Consider the following 21808-nt stretch of genomic DNA (forward strand, 5'->3'; position numbering starts at 1 on the left):
CAGGATCTCACAAATGCTACTTGCTTCATTCTTTTGTGAAAAATTTTTTTTTAAGTTTTTTTTTTTTAAAGTAAGATTTGTACTTGAATTCTATATCTCCACTTATTTTGCCTTGCCCCACTCCCCACACCCTAGAAATGAAATGACATTTCTCAGTTGAGGTACTATATAAGCTGTTGCACCAATGTCTGATTTCTGTAAAAATTATTTTAGTCCCAGTTCTCACATCACCTGGTTCTCCTCTGCTGCTGTAACCATTTAGGATCACAGTTAATTATTGTTCCACTTGCCAGCAAACTCACTCCACAGGGGTTGCACCCTGCAGTTTCTAACATGGTAGCAACAAGGGCTAAGCAACACAACCCACTATCCAGTACTTCAGCTGACAGAGAAGAGCAGAGCTAAGGTGTAGTCAGGTGTCCTCCTGCAGCTCCCAGTGCAACACTTTGATGTTACCACCATCTCTCCCCCCTTCCTGCTGCGCATCAACATCCTTCCCCTGGAAGTCATACCCCTCCACAGGGGAGCTGCGGTGGGACAGACTGCGGGACAACCAGCGATCTGTTCCAGCATGAAGTTGGCTGCACCAGCCAGTATCACCACTGATAACAGCTGAAGCCATTGTGATTAATGAGGAGTGGGCAGCAGTTACAAGATCTGGGAATCTTCCACTGTATTTTCAAAAAGCGGCACATTTCCTATTCATCTTCACCTGGTCAGACCTGGTCGAACCTCTCTATTAGTAAAGGATGGTCCAACACCTTCCTGCAAAAGCCCATTAATTGAAGGATGGCTCCTGCCTTGACAGTTCATGTCTCTCTTCCTCGGTGAAGCAAGGAGTTTCACAGTTTTCTCTTACGCTGGCTTTAAAAAAAACCAAATTACGCATCACCTCATCAGGAGAAGTCTGTTTCTGAAGCGATGATGAGAAAACAGACAGAAACACTACTCTTTACAGACAGCCCTATTTAGTTAACTTCTGTATTTTTAATTACTGTTAACTTCCTGGGCTGTTTAATGAGAAAGTGTGTGGCAGTTACATTATCTTAGACCAACCTAAGGCTCTCCACGGCACTTCCAAGCCAATGACAGCTAGTGTTCAGCAGCCTTAATTGGAGTACCTGGAAAGGGTGTGGGAGCGGTATGGAAGAAGAGACACTCAAGTTCCCGGGCCGCATGGATTAACTTTGGAATAATTCAGAGGTTAATAAATAGCTGGATACTAGCCCAACCACAAGGATTTCATTGCATAAGGTGTGTAAATCCAACTGACAACGAAAACTTGCATAAACCATCCTTCCTTTCAGTTAAAGGATAAAATCCCGCATAGCCCATTTTAACCCAGTACTTGTGCTTAAGCTCAGTAATGCATTCCTGAAAAAAACAAGGTAAATACGCAAATGCTCACGCTGAAACAGCAAATCCTACAAAACAAGAAAATGATGGAAGAGTACAAAGCACCCAAGAAGCTCAGTTCTTCAACCACAGAAGCCAAATCTATATTCTATGTGAGCCAGATGTTTCTGATGACACCATGTGAGCAAAGGTATCAAGGCAAGAGAAAATTGACAGACAGTAGCAAAACCAAGATGTCTATTTTACAAAGAATAAAGTTGGAGCATAAATGATGTATAAAGCTTAAGAAGTGACCTGTGCTCTTAGAGTAGTACAACACAACTCCAGTTGCACTGTTTCTCGTGAGAGCTGAACACCTAAATATAACAATCCCACCTTACAAAGCCTGAACCAGGTCCGAGTGAGGAACAAAACCAAGGCTGGCTATTCTAGGTATGTCAGCATACACTCTTAAATGCAAGTACACTTTATACAAGAGGGGATCTCCATGGAATGCTACGATAAGCTGGACTAAAGTAGAAGCAGATATCGTGGTGCATTTGTCAAGGAAAGCACATCTGCTTTTGGCAGAGCGAAAACACTGCAAAAAGTAGTTGTGTGTCAAAGCAACACTGCACCTGGGGTAAATATTCTGCTGCAGACTCGGGCTTAATCATTTGTTTCCCCAGCACCACGTAGGTTTCCGTAGGGATTAAATAAGGCAATATAATATTCAGTTGGCTAGCACTGGGGAAAGCTACTCGGCACTGCCAGGGAAGTTAATGCCAGCACTGAACTTCTCAGGGCAAAGCAAGGGTAGGAAAGAGCCGGGGGCTGAGCCTTCTGCTCAGCCGTGCTGTGAGAGGGCAGGGACCGGCGGCACGCACTCCAGTTGCTAGGTAGCTTAGAGTTACAGATATGCCTTATTTGCCTGTGCAAACATACCCCGCAGGACTATATTTACAGAACGCGGCCTTTGCTTCCCATTCCTTTGAGCGATATAAAAATACTGAGAATTCTTCCTTTGGGAGCTCAGCAACAGTTGTCCTTGGGTTGCTGCTGTCATCCCTGAAATGTGGTTGTGTTTCTGAGCCATGGTGAAGTGGGCAGCTTGAGTCGGCACTCGTCTGCACAACTGCTATCTGCTCCAGTCTTACTGTTGTGGGTAGCTACTCTCACTTCAGCTTCACTAATTCAGATGATTATCTGAATATCAAGATGATAGCTTGGAGTTAACTCTGTAAACCTAGTCTAGTCCTAGGACAACAGGACTGCAAGTTTGGGAGAGAAAACTTAACCAAATTTACTTTGATATCTTACCAGTCTAACATCTCAACTGCAATTAGCAGAGAAAATTGCATTCTGCATCTCAATCAAAAGGAAGAAATGTAAAGAAAAGGCTTCTCTGAGGGAAGAAAGAATCAGAATTATGCACTGCCTGAGCAATATGAATTATTAAACAGTGATATTTTGGGGAAACTGAGACACTCATCAAGAGCCCACAGTACACAGTGTTACTTGGGGGGGATCCTTTGCTACAGGAGGTTTGGAGAAAGGAGTACCACATATGCCTAAAATACATCACTTACACATAAGGTGGCATTTGTGTAGCCATATGTTTGGGTTAATGCCTAGGCTGTGGTGACACTGTTTAATTTAGGGTTAAACATGATGCATTGTCCTCTAAGGAGGGCCATTGCTGATAGCTTTGCTATGCAGGTATGCTTACTTGGTATGCTTTGCTAACAACTATACCCTTGAAGAGGAACTGAAGACTGATAAAGAGGAAACATCCTTCTTCAGAAGGCACTGAAAGCTGGATGACTGCCAAAGAAGCATGAACTGGGGGAAAGGAAAAGGCAGCAGGGGCAGATCCGACCACCATCTCAATACAAGACCAAAAAGACTTGGTTCCCCCCTACCTATAAGGAGCATGTGTGCCAATTTACATAGCAAGCAAGACTAATTTAAATATAACTAACCAATAACAGGAGGGATGGTGATTACTAACCAATGAGCATAAATTTAGGTGGATTTTTACTAACCATGTAACAGAATAAATATGTTGTAGTTCTTCGGCGTGGTGTGCTAGCTTTGTGGGTTTATCACCTAGCACCCATCTTTGTCCAAACATGAAATAAATATTTCAGCTCTCTGTGTAAGATTGGCTTATTGCACACCAGGTATCGAACTCCACTTGTGGGACAACATTTGCGCATTTGTTTGGTTCAAGTTGTTTTCCAACAAGCATACGGAAACACAGCACAAGAATGCTCTAAGTGCACTCTGCATGAATTAGCTGGCTTTCAATGCCAACAAACCCTCCTAGCCACACAGTCCAGCTTCACACAGCTAGCAGACGTAAGCTAAAAACCTACAGACCGGCTACGAATTATTCAGTGTTCAAATCAAGGGAGGAAGGCAAGCCTTTTCAGAGGGCTTTGACATTCCCAGGACTCCCAAGTGGAAAACAGGCGCTGGTGTACATTACCTGACCTCCCAAGAAAAGGCCACCAATTACCCTCTTGTCCTGGCAGCCAAAAGCTGTAATTCCAAAGGTATAAGTCATAGGCTTGCAAACACAGGCATGAAAGGCTGTTTAAATAAAACCCTTGTTACCACAGCAATTAACAGGTTCGTTACTTACTGCAATTTAGAGCAGGTCTAAGGAGCGAGGATCTTGACCAATTTGACACTTGTTTTGGGCAGTGCTTGCTTTCTTAACAGCAAGCGGCTAGCCCCCAGCAGATGTTTGGTAGGTAAGGGATCAATGTTTGTCTTTGCTATCCTTAGGCAGACACAGAGAAGGTGTGGGCGAGCAGTGCATCTATTTTCAACAGTAACATCATAACAACTTGATGATAGACCATCTGATTCCAAGTTCAGAAAGAACTGGGAAACTACGTAAAGCACATTGATAAAATGGGATTCTGAACAGGTACAGCATATTAGAAAGTGCATTTATGGCAGGATGGGAATGGGCCTACAGGTCTGACGAGACACAGCAAGGTCTTTAGGCAGCCCTCTGAAAAATACCTACAAGCCCAGGCCCAGTGACATTTACAAAATCTGTGCTAATATGTCATTTCCAAAGGCCACGAAGCTTCCAAATTTTTTTCAATACCAACAACTACATGCTATTGACTCGCACTAACAAAACCGGACAGACAAAAGCTGGGAGTCACAAACATCTCTCCGCAACTGGAACAAGCCCCGTGCCTGGCTCGTAAACACCTCATTACAACCCACTCCCTGCCAGACTTGAAGAGCAGACAACAGTTATGTATGGCAGCAACGAGAACAAGGGTCAGTGGTACTGGCACAGATGCAAACTTCAAGGGGAGTAGAAAGAGGTCAAATTCTTCAACAGGACATTTTGACAGATGCTGGTTTTCCTCTCTGGTTCCAAACCTACCCCAACCTTCCCACAGAAGGCTCTGCCAGAGTGTCCCCCTGGGAAAGAGAAGCATTAGTCAGCCTCCCCAAAGTAGGCACTGTATATAAAAGCATATAAACAGTGACTATAGCCAGGCAATCTGTATTTGTCTCATCTCGGGGTTTGGCGGCAGTGACTAACTGGACTGCAGGGCTGGAACTGAAGAGCTGTAGAATGTCACTGAGCAAACAAGTTAAAACGGGAACAAGCTCTGGGGACACAGCAGCAGGGAGGAGATGCACAGATGGGCCAGGTGCTGTACCCACCACTGATGCTCCCACACAAGGTTTCCATGTACCTCCAGATACAGAGCGCCCGACTTCCAGCCTTCAGCCAGCTTGCACCAACGCACTTCTCTGCTGTTAAAATGCAAGTCTTAAGAAACATTATTGGTGTGACTTCAGGCCCAGTTATGTCAAAACAGCCATTTCTTGGCCACATGAAGGTTTCTAATAACTCTGCCACCCCTCCAAAAAGCCAGCATGTTAACTAGGAGCATGCCTTGAACACTTCTGCCTGCCCCACCACAACCATATTTCACGATAATGGCTCATGAGTGTGTGCAGTTGCTAATTTCTGGAGATACAGAAGGCATATATTTTCAAAAGAAAGAATACAGCTTTTAGGACTTCAGAACAATGAAAGGCAGGACGACTGCCTGAAGTGCAGAAACTAAAAGCTTTTTCCTTCAGAACAGGAGCAGAATCGAGTAATTGTCGTTTCCAGGGAGATGGGGAACTTCAGGGATCAGAGCTCAATCTGCAGTTAAATGGATTGGAAACAACTCCCTACCAGCTGCAGCAAAAACATGGATTAAAAAAACACAGGAAAATCCAGAGAGGGCATTTTCCCGGCACTGTGCACATCTCCCCACATTCAGGAATGATGAACTGACTTTATTTAGATGATCCAGGTTAGCTATTCACGAACGCCAAGGGAGAAGCATTTCCTATGTTACCTCTTTCCTTATACATCTCCCATTCAGCCTCCCTTCACAGAAAAAACTGACAGGTATTTCAGTTTTCTCCTTTTGAGACAGAAACCTGAAAATTCTCTCTCACACTCCAAAAGTGCAGTTCTAAACAGACCAGGTATGTCAAAAATACCTAAAAGGAGATCTTAAAATGCTCTTTGCAAGCTAGGCAGGCCTTTGCCTTTCCACTGAGATGTTTCACAGGTGCCAAAAGACAAAAGTTCATGCTTCAATGGGATGCCAAATTCTGAGCTTCTCCCATGTAAAAAGCAAATCCTGTGACTTGCAAGTGTTTTCCAAAATAACCAATACCTTTGTGAGTGCTGTAGAGGGCTGCAAATGTCACCACGAAGAAGGTGGTGGAATATTTTCCAGCATTAACTAGATGAAAGGCCCGTTTGTTATCACGGTAACGGCGCAGGCACTGGATGAATCGCAACCAAGCAGGGATGCACTGGACAACTGCTCTCACTCCGTAGGAGTAGCTGTAACAAATCTGATTATCTGTAAAAAAAAAAAAAGTTTCAGGTACAAAGAGTTAGTACATTTAAGAACTCCTATCATCTTCCTTTCTGTAAGAGTGATATCACTTGACATGAGAGCAATTCCCCATCAATGTCTTATACTTAGGCACACAAACTATGCACATGCACATCCAGAACAGCGAGAAGCTCATCACCAGAAAGTATCCTGAAGCCCTTTATTCCATCTCAGAGGTATTCAGGTGACATGACATCAATGACACATCCAGAAAGATCATCATCTAACTCTTTCACTGCTGCCAGTATAATTAACATGCAAGAAGATTAGAAATAATCTATTTTTAAATTTATTTTGTGCTGTTGGCAGTACTGTGAATAATCAAATTAAGGATGGAATTACAAAAGGCCTTCAACACTGAATTTTTGTGCATAAATGGGAGAGCATTCCCAAACTCCATAGGACAGCTCAAAAAGGCTACTTTGCCTAAGATGTCCTTGACTCATTTTTCTTGTATATTGTAATAGGAAAAAATATATTTCAGTATGTGTTTGGGTTTTGGTTTGTTGGTTTGTGGTTTGGGTTTTTTCGTTTGTTTGTTTTGTTGGGTTTTTTTTAAACAACTGGGGTGAGAGGCAGCTACACCAACATGACATTGTGTCACACCCCTGATGTTTGAAAGCCTTCGTTTTATTAAGGAAATGACCAGGAAAACCCCAGCTTTGCCTGGAACGCCCAAGCATGCCATATTCTTACGCTGTCTCACTCAGCACATCTAAACCAAACACCCCACTGACTAACAAACATTTGTTTCTTATTCATACTAATGGAGACAAGTTATTAGCTGATATTTATGCCAAAGCACTGCACTATCGTTCCACTGTTTGGATTGGAAGAGGACAAGTTGTTATCCACTCAGTTGCTTTATTTATTTTACTTTTACTTTTAATAAATAAATATTTAGTTACTTGCAACACTATCTTAAAGGGAAGAGAAAGATCAGACAGATTGGAATAACAAAGTGAACACTGATGCTTATTGAAGCATACTGCAAATTCTTTCAGTGAGTGTCAAAATCATCAGACAACACGATTTGCCAGCAGTCACTGCTTAAAATGGAAAGACAACAGCCTGATCCAGGAGGAGACAGGTACTATTTTGCCATGGGGAAGGCCAAAGTCAAAATTCATATGCCAATTCTGCTGCTCTTCTGGCTAGAAAGGAGAGAAGAAGCAGAGCACGCACCACCCTGGCATCACAGCATCAACTCTAATTGAATAAGAGGTGGCACTAACAAGCTCTGAGGAAGTTTCTCCATCCTCTTCTGCTTTAGGGTACTGTGATGGAGCCTGTAAGAAGCAGGCTACAGCACAGAACATTGTGGTTAACAAGCTCATGCAACTCATTTTCATGCTGAGGAACAGGAACGGGCTAAAAGCATTCATATGGTTAAACCACTATGAAATAAAACAACAATACCAGGAAAATAGATTTCTCTTTCCAATCGAGAAGTGCTGTGTCTAAATTCTTTGATGAATATACATGTCAGGCCAAATGACTGGATTAGGAAATGAATACGGATGTGAAATTCCATTTCTCTGGATAGAAGTAAGAAAGGGCAGAATCTCTCTAATGCTGTGTTTACAAGAAATGCCAATTATTTAATTTCCTATGTCATTGGTAGCCCTCTTCAAAACAGATAGATGATTATGAAGTTGCCTCGCTCAGTGTTTTTCAGGTCATTTTGATCGTGTTAGCCTGGATTGCCAGCATTACTCTACCTGTATTTGCCAGAAGTCCAGCATTGTCCGCCCACTGAACCTCAAAGCTGTAGAAGCAGATCATATATTCCAGATCCATGAGTATCACAACCAGGCTGTTGAGCTGATCAGCCAGCCAGAAATCTGCGAAGCCTACCTTGTGGAAGGGAGCAGTGAACACTCGAAACTGTCAGGAAAAAACAAACAGTAATTCATGACAGTGTCAAAGACATCTAAATGCAGTGGCAGGACATCACAGCATTGAACAAATATGGAAATAACAGAAACGCTCAAAGATTTATTGCTGACCTTTTGCTCCCGCTGACAAAAAGATAACTGTTCTCCTCACTTTTAGTACAAATAACATTCCTGCTTTCCTCCTCCTGCAGGCAATGGTTCATGTCCCCCCCACCTTTTTGGTTTTTTTACTGGCAGAAGAGCCCAGTCTTCACCAACTGAGCTCTTTCCCAGAAACTCCCAGTCTCTGTGTAAGAGCTCTACACAGCTGTGTTTTTCCTGTTGCTCCTCATTTTGATCACTGCTTTCTTTCAGGCATTTATGTCATATCTATTGACATTCTCCACACTTACCTTCTCCCTCACACTTCATGTCAGTTAGATTATATACTGTCCTAGTTTCAGCCTGGATAGAGTTAACTGTCTTCCTAGTAGCTGGTACAGTGCTATGTTTTGAGTTCAGTATGAGAAGAATGTTGATAACACTGATGTTTTCAGTTGTTGCTAAGTAGTGTTTAGACTAAAGTCAAGGATTTTTCAGCTTCTGATGCCCAGCCAGCAAGAAAGCTGGAGGGGCACAAGAAGTTGGCACAGGACACAGCCAGGGCACCTGACCCAAACTGGCCCACGGGGTATTCCATACCATGGGACGTCCCAACTAGTATAGGAACTGGGAAGTGGCGGCTGGGAATCACCGCTCAGGGACTAGCTGGGTGTCGATCGGCAGGTGGTGAGCAATTGCCCTGCGCATCATTTGTACATTCCAATCCTTTTATTACTACTGTTGTCATTTTATTAGTGCTATCATTATCGTTATTAGTTTCTTCTTTTCTGTTCTATTAAACCATTCTTATCTCAACCCGCGGGTTTTGCTTCTTTTTCCCGATTTTCTCCCCCATCCCACTGGGTAGGGGGGGAAGTGAGTGAGCGGCTGCATGGGGCTTAGTTGCTGGCTGGGGTTAAACCACAACAAGACCCTCAGCACGGCCATTAGTCTGATCATGGCTCAGTTTACTTAACACATTAGTAGTTCTTCGGTGTTAGAAGTTGTAAAAGTGACAATTATTACTGCTGGATCTGCCAAAGCCTCTAGCAGGGCAAGAGTTAAAGAAAGGGCTGAGGAAATCCTATTGACTGTCAATTAGACTCCCCCTCAATTGCAGTCCACTTTCTCTCTAAGCCTTAACAGCAGTTTTGCTACTTTCAAACCAGACAGTTTTCATGGTCCATTACCTTTGATTACAACTCTCTCTACCCGGTTAGTTATAGTTACTAACGGCCAATTTGTCAAAGAGACAGCACCAGCACCATCCAGTAGTTCAGAGATTTATGAACCTTTAAATTAATGAAAGCACAGACTAACACTGATCTTTTATATTGCTCTCTTTATTAATCTGAAGGGTGCACAGTTACAGAAACCTGGGAAAGGACTGACACGTTCCCATCAGCTTGTAATGCCAATTTAAGACTCTGGTCCTAAATTTCAAAGCCAGATAGGGGATTAAGACTTAGCAGCATAAAGCAGATATGGATCTTGACCTAGAAAGTGCTGTGCTCACATAGGACAGCACCTATTACAAAGACTCAAACAGGGCCAGCCATTAGGGAGCTCTGTCCTCAAAGCCGTCCAGCTGCAGAACAGCTTCTGCAGAGGTCAGAGAAGCCACACCAGCCTTTTCTTCCAAAGGTCCTTCCTCCATTTTACCAACACTCCCTGATACTATCTTTACCCGTTTCATCATAGACTTTTTTTTTTTCATAAACAAAGACTAACTAAAACAAATGAAATGTGAAAACAGCTTTACAGATAGGTCTCCCCAAAAAAAGAAGAAATTAATAAAATCCATGTTGTTATTTAATTTAGGGAGAGACACCTAGGCACTGTCAGATGACAGCATAAAATTTTTAAGAGAGTAGAAGCTTTCCACCTAAAGGTCACAACAGACAAGGCATCAGCAGATATGTCCACGACCTAGCTAAGGCACTGGCATCTCAGTCAACTACCTTCAAGAACCCGAGCTGCCATGTGAACCCTCCCAACCCCGCATGTCAGGCACTGCGGTTTCCGGCTGCTGCAGCAGGCTGCCCGGGCACAGCTGGAGTTGCAGCCCAGCTGCCAGAGGGTGCTGGCAGCGGAGGGCACTGCCTGCTGGCAGGTACCGCAGGCAACTCCTCGCTTCCCACATGAGAAGTGTCTGCAACATCCTCCAGAGAAGATGGGCTGCAAGAATAAAGTCATAAAATGCCAAAAGTTGGAGTTGAACCTCAGTTTCACGTAATCGGTTGCAATTACGTATCAACAGTTCCACAATCTGAGCCCAGACTCCCTGGTGCTGTTTACTGCAGTTTTAGTAAGTGCTGAGATGGTAGATATTTGAGCTGGAGCTAAACACTTCCTAGATTTTCACTTCTCTCAGACAGGCTCCCTGCAGTTGTTTCACCATTTTGGCACCCTGCGGAGAGCGTGGGCAAGCAGGCACTGTGCTGTCCCCTGCGCTCAGATCCAATTCCACCCGGCAAGCTGGTCTCCTCAGCCTACACAAGTGCACTCATGGGCTTCTCATCTGGCAGCAAAGGGGCAAAGAATGCTCGCCTAAGCACGCAGGTGAGAAAGAAGAGCCTGGCATGGGAATTAAACTTACTAACTAACTTTTTTCACCCGGAGGAAGATCAATTCAGATGTAACTTGCAGTCCCTCAGGGAATATCAAAAGAGATCCCACTCGTAAGTACAACAAGCAGTTGTTCATGATCACGGGTGGATGCAGTAAGCCTCCCAGATCCATCAGGAAATGCTACAACACACTGAAGTATGCTCCTGATCTGGTTCTAGAAAAACTGAAGGTGCCAGTAACACTCTGCTACACCTGATATGTCAGACTTCATTTTGGCTGGAAATGAAACATGTCAAGAAAAACACTCACCAAACCAAAATTTGTGTGAACAGCACAGTTAAGAATTGCACTATTTAAACCTCCTTTCACCCAGATAGCTGCTGGCAACTGCGTGGAGAAATAAAACACACCCAGCCAGCCAATTACACACAATAAAAATTAGAAAAAGCCTAACAGCTACTCTTTATGTGGTTTGTCTGGCCTCTTTTTTCCCCTTCCCCCTTCCGCATAACACGGTCAGAAGTACTGTGTCATTTTTCTACCATTAAGGCAATCTTGCATTTTGATGAAGCTTTTTTCCCCAGGAGACCCTGAGATGAATTGGCCTCTGAAACACTCAAAGGTATGGCTGTATGGCAGACTGCAGCATAGCCTAGGGATAGCTGGGATTGAGTAGGTCCTGGAAACTGCCCAAGAGCTCTGTGAAGACTGAGAATCTTACCCTGTTAAGATATTAAGGTAAATTAGCACAGATATTGCTCACATGGTTAGAGCACTTCCAGTGCTTCCCCTAGCACCAAGGGACAGCAGTAAGACTAATGAGGCTTGGGACTAAAGGTACATCTATGAGAGATGGCTGAATGCTGGAAGGTAGAAAAGGAAGAAACTGAAATAGAAGTAAGCTAGCAAATCAAATCACAGAGGTAAGCACACAGAGGTTAACTGGCTGTGTGTATACCTGCACACACATGCCTGAAGCACGATTCTACGTTTCATCTTTGTCATGTTCCAGATAAAGTTAATTGTTTTAATTGGCATTAAAATGATTCTACGAATAACACCAGCCAGCCAAATCCTCTTCCGCCCAATGTTCTCAGAGCAGTTCCAGCAAGAATAAGGTATCAAGGGAACCTACTTGATTAAAGTCAATTTTAAAAGGGCATACAGGGTGGTGATGAATGTGTGAAACAGCCATTTGGGGAGAAACTGATGAGCCATCCAACAAGTTTGAAAACTGTTCTTTTGGAGCTTCCACCTATAACTGGAACACTGAAGTAGCACACATATTTACATTCAATTTACCAGACTTATCTTACCTGGAAAATAGGAGCTGGGTCTAAAATAAATAGTTTAAGACCGGAAAGAGATTTGCTCACACACACACACACACACCCCCGAACATAATTTTATAAGCAGTAACCTTTGCAAAGGTTCCCTCTCCATCAGTGAACCCTCTCAATGTTGGTGCTCACCCAGTTTAGGCTGAGGAGCATCCATGCAGCCTTGCCTTAGCACTCCTAATCAAACTGTTTTGCTACATTAAGGAACAAACAAGCGAAGATACCAGAGTGTTTCTGTATGTGCAAAAGTATGTATACAGCTGTCTATAGAAAGATTAACAAGTAGCTATCTGCAATATGAAGATAAAGATAGACTGGTACAGACAAGCAGTTGCTTCTGTAAACGCATGCTCAACAACCATTTGCAGTCAATACTTTATCAGGTCTGCTCTATGAACACACAGTGGTATAAGCATCCCTCTTTCCTGAAGATTAGTGACACTTGTATATACTTAACGGCTACTGCTCAGCTACAGCATTTTTAAAAAAAAATATTTATTTAAATCAGGTTTGAGACTTACCAATAGTTTCAGCAGCCAAAACCGGGACTTGTAATATAAGGTTTTGGTGGGGTTGATGAGAAAAAGCAACATGAAGCCGTACAAGATGAGTGGATTCACCTGCATAGGGATGTAGGTGAATTTACCATATATACATGCCAGCAGGCTCAGGCACCACAAAACCCCCAGGAAACCAGCAATCTACAGAAAGATAGAAAAAACATATAGATACCTTATGAAGATATAGCTCCGAAACCTACAATGAATTATTATTATAAGAAAAGGGAGAGCAGTGCTCAATCCTGTAATCTAATTAGACTTCAGCAACTTCCTCTTCTAATTGTATTAGAACTCCTTGCCAGGAAACAGTGCAGGATTTATCCTCCTGATACGTTGCACAGCTCAACCACTCCTACAATCTATTCCGTTTACCTCAAAGAGATGTTGATGGGACAAGTTGCTGCGGGGATTGAGTTCAAAGATGAGGACGTGATTCACTCCAGCCTGTCTCCAGCCATATGTGTTGATACCCAGGAGAAAGAGGAATTCTATCAGGAGAAAGCCACCTCTATAGATTCTCACCAGTGGCCACACATTTGGTCCATCTATAAAAGCCACACCTGGCAAACACAAAAATGAAATGACCTTAATGATAGCACAAGTCATGTCACCAAGCAAAGCTGTGCTCCACTGCTTTATGCTGGTTCCCAGATGTTTGGCCGTACCCCATGAAAACAGGGTATGCTCATATGCACCTGCATATTCCAGCAAGTGGAGAACTTTTTGCCTAGCCTGTCAGAGGATTTAGGAGTATTCTGGGGAAAATTCACTCTCCAGCTGGTGTAGTCGGGTCATTAGCAGCATCTTAAGTCCCCTGTCTCACACTACAGGCACAAGGGACAGCACTAGCATAAATCGTGACTATATGCACTTAAATGTTCTGGTTTAATGGAGATGAAATCCCAATGGACAGATACACAAATACTTCAGCTCCCCACAAAACCAAGAAGCACCATTACAGCATTTAGAACAATGCTAAACCACAACTAATCACTGAACTCAATGCAACTGTAATGTAATACATATTCATAACTAGCAATATAACATCCAGCCGCACCCAAACAGAAAACCCAACATAAGGCAGCAATAGTGGAAAGCCTGTTGCTTCCTTTGTTCAGTCTTCAGGGTTTTGGAAAAAAATTTGCTTAATTTCAAATGATCAGCAGCCTTATAGAGCAGCAGCTTTCTCTAGCACAAGCCTCTTTGCAAAATACTATCCCTCGGTTGCCCGATATGGGTTTTATGAGAAAAGCACAAATAAAATACAGTTATTTGAATCCTCAATTACAGTTTCATCAAGTGTTTCTCACCCACATGCCTTTTACAAGGGGAAAAAAAGAACATGCAGTTTTACAGAATTGATGCTAAGAATTTATTATGTCTATATTTTATGTCTAAATTACAAGCCAATTTTTCAAACTTTTCTTCAGAGATAGCATATCCATAAGAAGTTTCACAAGTTCAGCATCTGTGCTTTATACTACATAAAATTATGGAGGAAAATTGTGCAAGGAACAATGACTCAAGAACTGTTGCTTAAAATTTAAAATTAAAGAGACTATTGGGTTCAGGCAAAATAGAGTTGAATTTTGGACAGAAATGACAGACACCCTAAAGAAGCTGAAAAAAATGAGTCTTAAATATGAAATTGAAAAAACAGCATTTCAAATTTTAATCTGAAATACCAGCAGACAAAACCAAGGGAGGTGATTCCAAACAGGACAGAGTAGCCCAAAAACTATTGAATAAGAAATGACCAGTCAGAATAGGACAGATGTGCTGTGTGCTATTTGAGACAGAACACCCAGACAAAGGTTCATCCCAAGGTGAACACAGTTCAGGGCTCTGTACTACAGCCCTGAGGCAAAGAGATTTTCCATTCATATATTGTTTCCACTTAAACTCAATACAAGTGAAGTCACCTCCTACAGTCAGCAGGTATGTGACACTCGATCAACTCGTCCCTTCGGCAAGCGCAGGCTCTGAACAAGATGCTCAGAGAGGAAGATGTCCCTGGCGACAAGCCCAATGGCATCACAGCCTAATTCTCAAACAAGAGACAGGGCACTGCTGCAGCAAGTCTTGAAATTTTGCATGAAATCTTAACAGGTCTCTGCTTAATAAAACACATGCCCATTTCCATGAACTTTCAACCTCAATTACACACTAACTTGGCACCTAGGAAAGCTGATACAGAAACAGTGAGGCCTCAAAATTCATACTCTTCAGGGTGACACCCCGCTGAGATCCACCTGTAGCATTTGCAGCCTTTAACAGACCCAAAGGTATTACGAACTTGTGTCTGTAAAATGTTGCTGTTCTAGTTCTAAAATCAGGCGATAGAGAAGTGGTTTACTATTAGAAGTCATGTTCTAATGCTGTTTCACAGATTCTACACATCCAACACTAAAATCTTATCTCAGTCAATCAAATCATAAAAGCAATTCGGCAAAAGTAGCAGACAAGTTAGCAAAGTAATACCCAATTATAAAAAAACACTTTGCAGTTGGAATACAGTTTTTGCCCAATATCTGAAATAACATACAGATACCGCATCATGTCTGCTGCTACAACCATACCTATTACTCACACTAGGTTAGTAACATCTGCTTTAGAGATATAATAAGTTTTATGAATTCATTCTCAACTGTGTCACTTTTTCATTGTTAATACTAAGAGATAAAGCAAACACAACTGACTTCACTCATATTTGCATCTCCCACAGAGATCAAACATGTAAGTAACAGAAAAAAAGAGATACGATGAATAAAGAACAGCTTCTACATGTTAAACAGACGCTTCACACAGACAGGTCAACTTCCTGCCTCTACTATAGGAAGACCAAACAGGAAGCACTGCAAACAGCTTCTCAAACAGAGACATTTTATCCCAAGAGATGACTGGATCCAATTACAGAAGCATCTGATTAAAAATTCTTTTAAGTCAAAAACACATAGGCTTTCCCTAATGCAAGAGCTCATATGTTCATTTGTTAAGCCTTTTCCTTTGTACTGACTGCTAAGAAAGTTACACCACTACCGAAATCACACACACAATTAGTAAAGCTGCTTGTGATTAAGCACTGTATCTGACTCTACAGTACTACCATGGCTTTTACTCTAATCAGAGTCCAAACTCAGAAGACACAAAGCAGAATAAAACCAAGGCCTGAGATATGCAATAATTTATTGTAGCTTTTAAACAATCTTGCCAAAATCTGCCAACAAGAACAATTCAATGAATTCCACCAGACATTGGAATCCTAGAAATTGCTACATGAAAATGTACTGAGTAGCATGCTGCTCATGTGGCTCTATGTCTGGTCTCATTCTCTGTAGGGAGTCAGTACCATGCAAAACTTAAGCTCTACGAGCACCCCTCTCAAGGTGGCAAAGGTTGTGTGTTCACAGGACAATAACAGAAATCTGTCTTTCTACATGGATGTTGCACCTCCAGAATACCCCTCCAAGAAGGAGGAGGAAACCAGGAGAATGAACCATAATATGTTCAAAGTCCAAAATCCACATACACAACATGAAAAAACCCACAATCTATTACTGAGCAGAACTAATAATTCTCAGCAGTGTGATCTGACTCAGGCTGATTCAACCCAGAATATCCTGACCAACCCAGTTCAGATCCAGGACCTCGCTAAGTGATGAGAACATATCCAAACCAAGGTATGGCAGCCAGCGGGGTCCAGCCAAGGATACCCACCTGAAAGTATGACAGTGATGTTCAGTGCAATGAACAACCCACAGAACAGTCCAACCCTGAATGTAGTCCAGGCTGGTACAGGCTGTGAACAAAGCAATGGCGGAATTAAGGTGGGGTAAATAGGTTATCAGCAAAGTCAGATTAATTTGCAGAGTAAATTTAAAATCAGGGATACAATGTTCTGATCTCTGATTGAACTCTTGCTCTTGAAGTTTTTCAAACAGAAAATGCAGCATAATATTCTTGCGTATGTTGTTGCTGTGTTGAAACAGAACTTGGGCATCTCAATGCCCTTTGAAAAATATTCCAGACCACACAAACACTAAGATATGTTGTTATTAGCACAAATTTCCTTTTACTATTTATCTCATCCCTTCATTACCTTGCCTGCATGCATTAGGAATAGCAAGTAAGCTATTTCCAAGTCTTCCGGAACTAAAGCAGATTATGTGACCATGCCCCACCTCACAATTTGTGGAACATGCTCATGTCAATTATTTTCACTACTTTGTTCAGATGTTGAATCTAATTTGGCACCTTGACAGGTCGGAGAAGCAGCTTGGCTACATAACTTGATCTCTCACCTGAGCTGCTCCTAAGGGTGGAACACGCAAACGTTTCATAGCCTTCTGTCTGTCTCCATCTTCTAACTCATTGGTCACCACTTCCTAAGGAGATAAAGATACACATCACAGAAGTTCATTCTAATGATAAGCACATGGTACTGCACTAAAACCAAAAATAACGGTTGATTTCAAGTTACATTTGAGCCCTGGCCCAATACTCTTCTAATACACAGTAACAAAGATGTGAAAGGCTCATCATGCTGCATCAAGTTATTACACAATACAAGCTAACGCTGCACTAGCTTTTCAGAGCAAAAAGTTACCAGCTGAAGAGAACATACCCAAGTTTATGTAAACAATGCCAGAAATCAGTGGCATTTCAAAATCAATTATAGTTGTCTTGGTGGCAAATATAAGCTATAGAGAGGGTAAAATGTTATAGGAATCAGTAGTGAGCAAGAAAACATTGTTTTCTAGTTAAAAGAGGAGCAGTACACAGACTAGCATCTTTACCTCTGTTTCGGAGATAAGCTGGTTGATCTTCTTGCAGGTGTAGAAGGGTGCCACCTCCACCTCGGCCACCCGCCATTCTGCTCCCCGCGTCGTCTCCAAGTTCTTGTCATGCTTCTTTAAGATCTTGCGGAAACCAGTGAAGTTCAGGTTCTGCAGACAAGGGAAAAGAGTTACTGGCTTTTAACCTCAGTCAGCTCCCAAGGAAGTTAAATGGTTGTATTTCCAGTGCTAGCAAAAAAGGAATAGTTAAGAAGAAGAATCAAAATTATTGCGTCTATTGTCAGGAAGTTTTTGAGTTATCACTTTATTAGAAGTAACACATATCCCTTACAAATAACAGAAAAAATGTGGGGCATAAAAAGAGGTAACTTACTTGCAGGGAACTACCTAAACCTCATATTCCCTGAAAAGCCAAATCACTGCCACTTTCCTCCTTAATAAAAGAAGCAATGATGTTCCTGATGAAACCTCACTGAAGACAAATAACCTTTGGACATACTCAAAACTTGTATGCTTGAAGTTATTTCAAGACACGCTCCCTCTGGGTACTCCTTACTGCATACGCCCCAGGTACTGCAATTCAGCAACTGTCTCTGGATTAGCAGTAGTTGTAATGAGCTCTTAACAAATATATAAAGCTGCAGGAAGACTACGTTTTGTCCCAACTTCCACAGTCATTACCAATCTTTCAAGGGGTTTTACCTTCTGAAAAGGCTAGGCTACTGACTTCTAGTTCATTTAAACTTTATATTGGTTTCAAATCAAGTTCTCCAGATAGGTGCATTATAGAAGGGAAATCCTTGTACGAAAGTTTTAAATGCTGCAGATTAAATCCAGACAAGTGCATCCCCATAGCAGCATCCTTTTCCACAGAGTACATTGCACAATGAGTGCAAAACTAGTTTAGGCTTGCAGATGTGGGAGATGTAATTCTCTAGTCTGCAGAGATAAGCACACAATGCTGCATTAAAACAAGAATTAATGGCTGATTTCCAAGTTATGTATGAGCCCTGACCCAACACTGTTCTAATGCACAATAACTGAGATAGGCAAAGCTCATCACACTGCAGACAATTGCTATGACAAGATGCATGTGAAACCCTGCATTTCATTATACAGAAAACTACCACTTGAAAGACTCAACATTTCATTAAAGCAACAGCAGGAACACAGACAAGACCATTGCAAGATTCACTTCTGGAAAAGCTTAGAAAGTAAACCGAGTAAAAGCTTGGAAAGAAAACCAGAGAAAACAGCAAAATCAAATGCCCTGAGGAGAGGCGCCAACTACTCAGTGAAATTATTTTCAATCTAATTATGCTTAGAGTGATTTAATACCAGACCCCTACCATATAGGTGGGGAAATGAGGCTAGGGAGACAGGAGCAGGAAGCCAATGCATTAATGATCTGCATTATTGGAGACAAGAGACTTTAATTACTTTCTATTGGAAAAGCCAGCATTCCACCCCAGGGAAAGCAGATCACTATTTCAGAAATTTGAAATTAAAAAATACAACAAAATTATGCTTTTGGTCAGAGATTTTTCTGTAGCCTGAACTAACATCACTTTATCTGACACATGTGCAATCACAGCCTAACTCTGGTGTGTCTTGGCCAGTCGGGGCATGGTTACAGCAGACACCCTAGAGCCTCTCCAGCAGCATTTCATCCTCTGGCTACAAAAATTCTGCAACTCCAAAATGCATGATAAAAACACTGTTGCTTACAGTGGCACTTCTGACAAGGGATGCTCAAGTGATGGAACTGTGAAACAGAACAGTCAAACATCATTTACGCAGTCAAATGTTTTCTATTCTTGCTATTCGTGATGTTTTTATCTGGCAAGGGGCTTTCTCCAAGCCTGACTTCCATTTCTGCTGGATACTAACCGAATCTACTGAAGTGAATCAACTAATGGCATGTTTTGTCATTAAAGGTGAAAAAACCCAAACAATGCAACTTACACAATAATATAATGCAAGATCATGTAGAATCAAACAGAGGACTCAAAAATCTTTGCCCATATACAAGCCTATTAGGAAATGCACCAGCAAGGCAAATGCACAGCAGTTCAGTAAGACTGACTCAGCCTCCATTATTTGCTCGATGAATGTACTATATTATATTCAGTATATGTAAGTAAATATTATATACTTAATTTGTCAAGATTTGTTTGTTCTAAAACATAATATTTCAAATAGATTTATTTATACATGTACACACTCTAGAATGATATATTACTGTTAACAATAAATTCATTTTATCAGAAGTATAATCATTGGTAAGTTAAACGAGTAACAGCTGCCCTGGAGACAAGTTACAGTTTCACTTGATGTTTGGTTTGTGTACCTTAGGAATGAACACATGCAACATTTGCTTTTGCAAAGACTGAGGAATTTGCTTCATGTGGATTTTCCTTTCTTAGTAACTAAACTCAAGACTTCAGCATTTAATCAAAGCCATAGTTTGATACTTATAATGCCACTGTTGACTTCACTTTACCTCTTACATGAAGGTCTCGGTTACATCATCTTCCCACTAGGTTATTGTTCTTCCTCTCCAAAACTCTAAGAGCTTGATTCCTAGTTTTTCCTATTCTAAGGTCAGAATTGATTAAGAGTAGTATTCTGTGATTTGGTTTTATGTCTGTTTTAGCACTTGTATTTCTTGTCCTCAACTTCAAGACCGATTTGAACTGATTTTTCTCATTCTCTCTTTCAAGGTATGCTGTAGAAAGAAGCTCTGCTCCTTTTGGAAACTGTGAAACCTATCAAATCCAGATGGGTTTTACATCAATACTTAGTATACATACAATGGACCAAGATTCATGGTAGCAAAAAGTAAAAATGTAAGTGTGCAAGCCTTTCTTCACTGATGAATAGTAAGAAGATTTTCAAAAGGAATGACCCATGTCATCCCCTATTTAAATTCTTCATCAAGCCTAAGAAGCAATTTTTTATAACCAAGAGTAAGAGCTTTCTTTTCTTTTCTTTTTTTAAAAGAAGAAATCACAGCAGGTAATACTGCTTCGCTCCATTCCTGAAAAGCTACAGACACTCTACCTTTCCCAGGATTTTGAACTAGAAACTATCTCTAATAGTCAAAGGGCTTTACTAGAAACTCATAAATGGTTTTCAGACATGTGCTCAGAGACACCACTTTAGGACAGGTACAAACACCCAGAATTTTGGAAGAATTAAGTTTTGTCCATACCGCAGAGTGGTATTCAATTAATTCTTACAGTGAATTTTGTTTAGTAAAATTCTCCAGTATAATGCTTGTAAAGATCTAAATACAGATGTAGTGAATTTAAGTTCAAACATTCTTATTTAACAACTTAAAAACCCTCACAGTAAGACATTTAAAAGCACTTCAGAGTATTTAACACCAAAAGAGCTAGCCCAGCAAAAAAGATCTTAACAGTTTCAGATTTTTGTTTCAAGATTTTTGGAACAAAATCAGCCTCTGCAATATTTACCATGCCCTTTCATGCTAGAAATCCAAGTAAAACTAAAGATTTGTTTTTTTCATACTTCAAGGCAAACGAGCCTGTATCCTACAGAATTAAAAACAGTGGTGTTTTTTTTGTTAATGGATGTTTTAACAAGAAATGCTGATATGGCAAGGTCACAGTCACTACCATGGTAACGCCAAAAGGAAACAGTACGTTAGCATTTCAAGTTTCATTAACAAATATTAGATAAAAGAGCTTCTTCCCCAACTTGCCAGCTCCAGCCCTGCACAGAACAACACACTGCAGAAGAAGGAGGTCCTGATGTGACTTCATGTTCTGGACATGCCTGGGCCAAGGGTGCTGGGGTCAGCCAGCTCGGAAAAAGAAAAAGGAAGGTCCTTCTGCAGGTCAGCTTAGCATTTCTAGCTCAACAGAAAGCAACAAGATGTATGCTGCTAACTGCTAGGCATCTGCCTTTTCTTTAAAAAATTATTATGATACAAGATGTTTTACATCTTGTGTTAAGAAAAGAACACAGTGGCCTTGTTAGACTGACTAGTGATGGAAAAGAAATCCTGCGTTGCAAAACGTGTAAGATGCCAGAGAAAATTACTTTTGGTCAATCTTGCAGTTCCCCAAGAAGATAAGAACCTTAGGCCCTTTTCAGATAACTTAGCTCAGAGTGTCAATAGAGTTTGTGTCAAAAGAATGTAAATCAAGAAAAGACAGATAGTAGAGTTACTAACGAACATTCTTTAGGATAAGTTGTATCAAACATGCAAAGTGTCCCACTGTGCAGAATCACTAGAAAAGGGTCAACTAG

The 21808-nt window shown here is 41.4% G+C and overlaps 1 protein-coding gene across 1 annotated transcript in view; it reads right to left on the minus strand.

The window, feature by feature from the left end:
• The window catches only part of XPR1 (xenotropic and polytropic retrovirus receptor 1), a 116274-nt gene that overhangs the window by 15413 nt on the left and 79053 nt on the right, over positions 1-21808 (minus strand). The window contains exons 5-11 of the mRNA XM_075038533.1: positions 17531-17680; positions 17036-17119; positions 16452-16533; positions 13107-13294; positions 12696-12875; positions 8006-8171; positions 6057-6248 (exon numbers count right to left, since the gene is read on the minus strand). Of these exons, the coding sequence (XP_074894634.1) occupies positions 6057-6248; positions 8006-8171; positions 12696-12875; positions 13107-13294; positions 16452-16533; positions 17036-17119; positions 17531-17680 (1042 nt within the window). The remainder of the gene's footprint in view (positions 1-6056; positions 6249-8005; positions 8172-12695; positions 12876-13106; positions 13295-16451; positions 16534-17035; positions 17120-17530; positions 17681-21808) is intronic.

This window comes from Buteo buteo, chromosome 10 (assembly GCF_964188355.1).
Source record: "Buteo buteo chromosome 10, bButBut1.hap1.1, whole genome shotgun sequence".
NCBI classification, from domain to species: domain Eukaryota; kingdom Metazoa; phylum Chordata; class Aves; order Accipitriformes; family Accipitridae; genus Buteo; species Buteo buteo.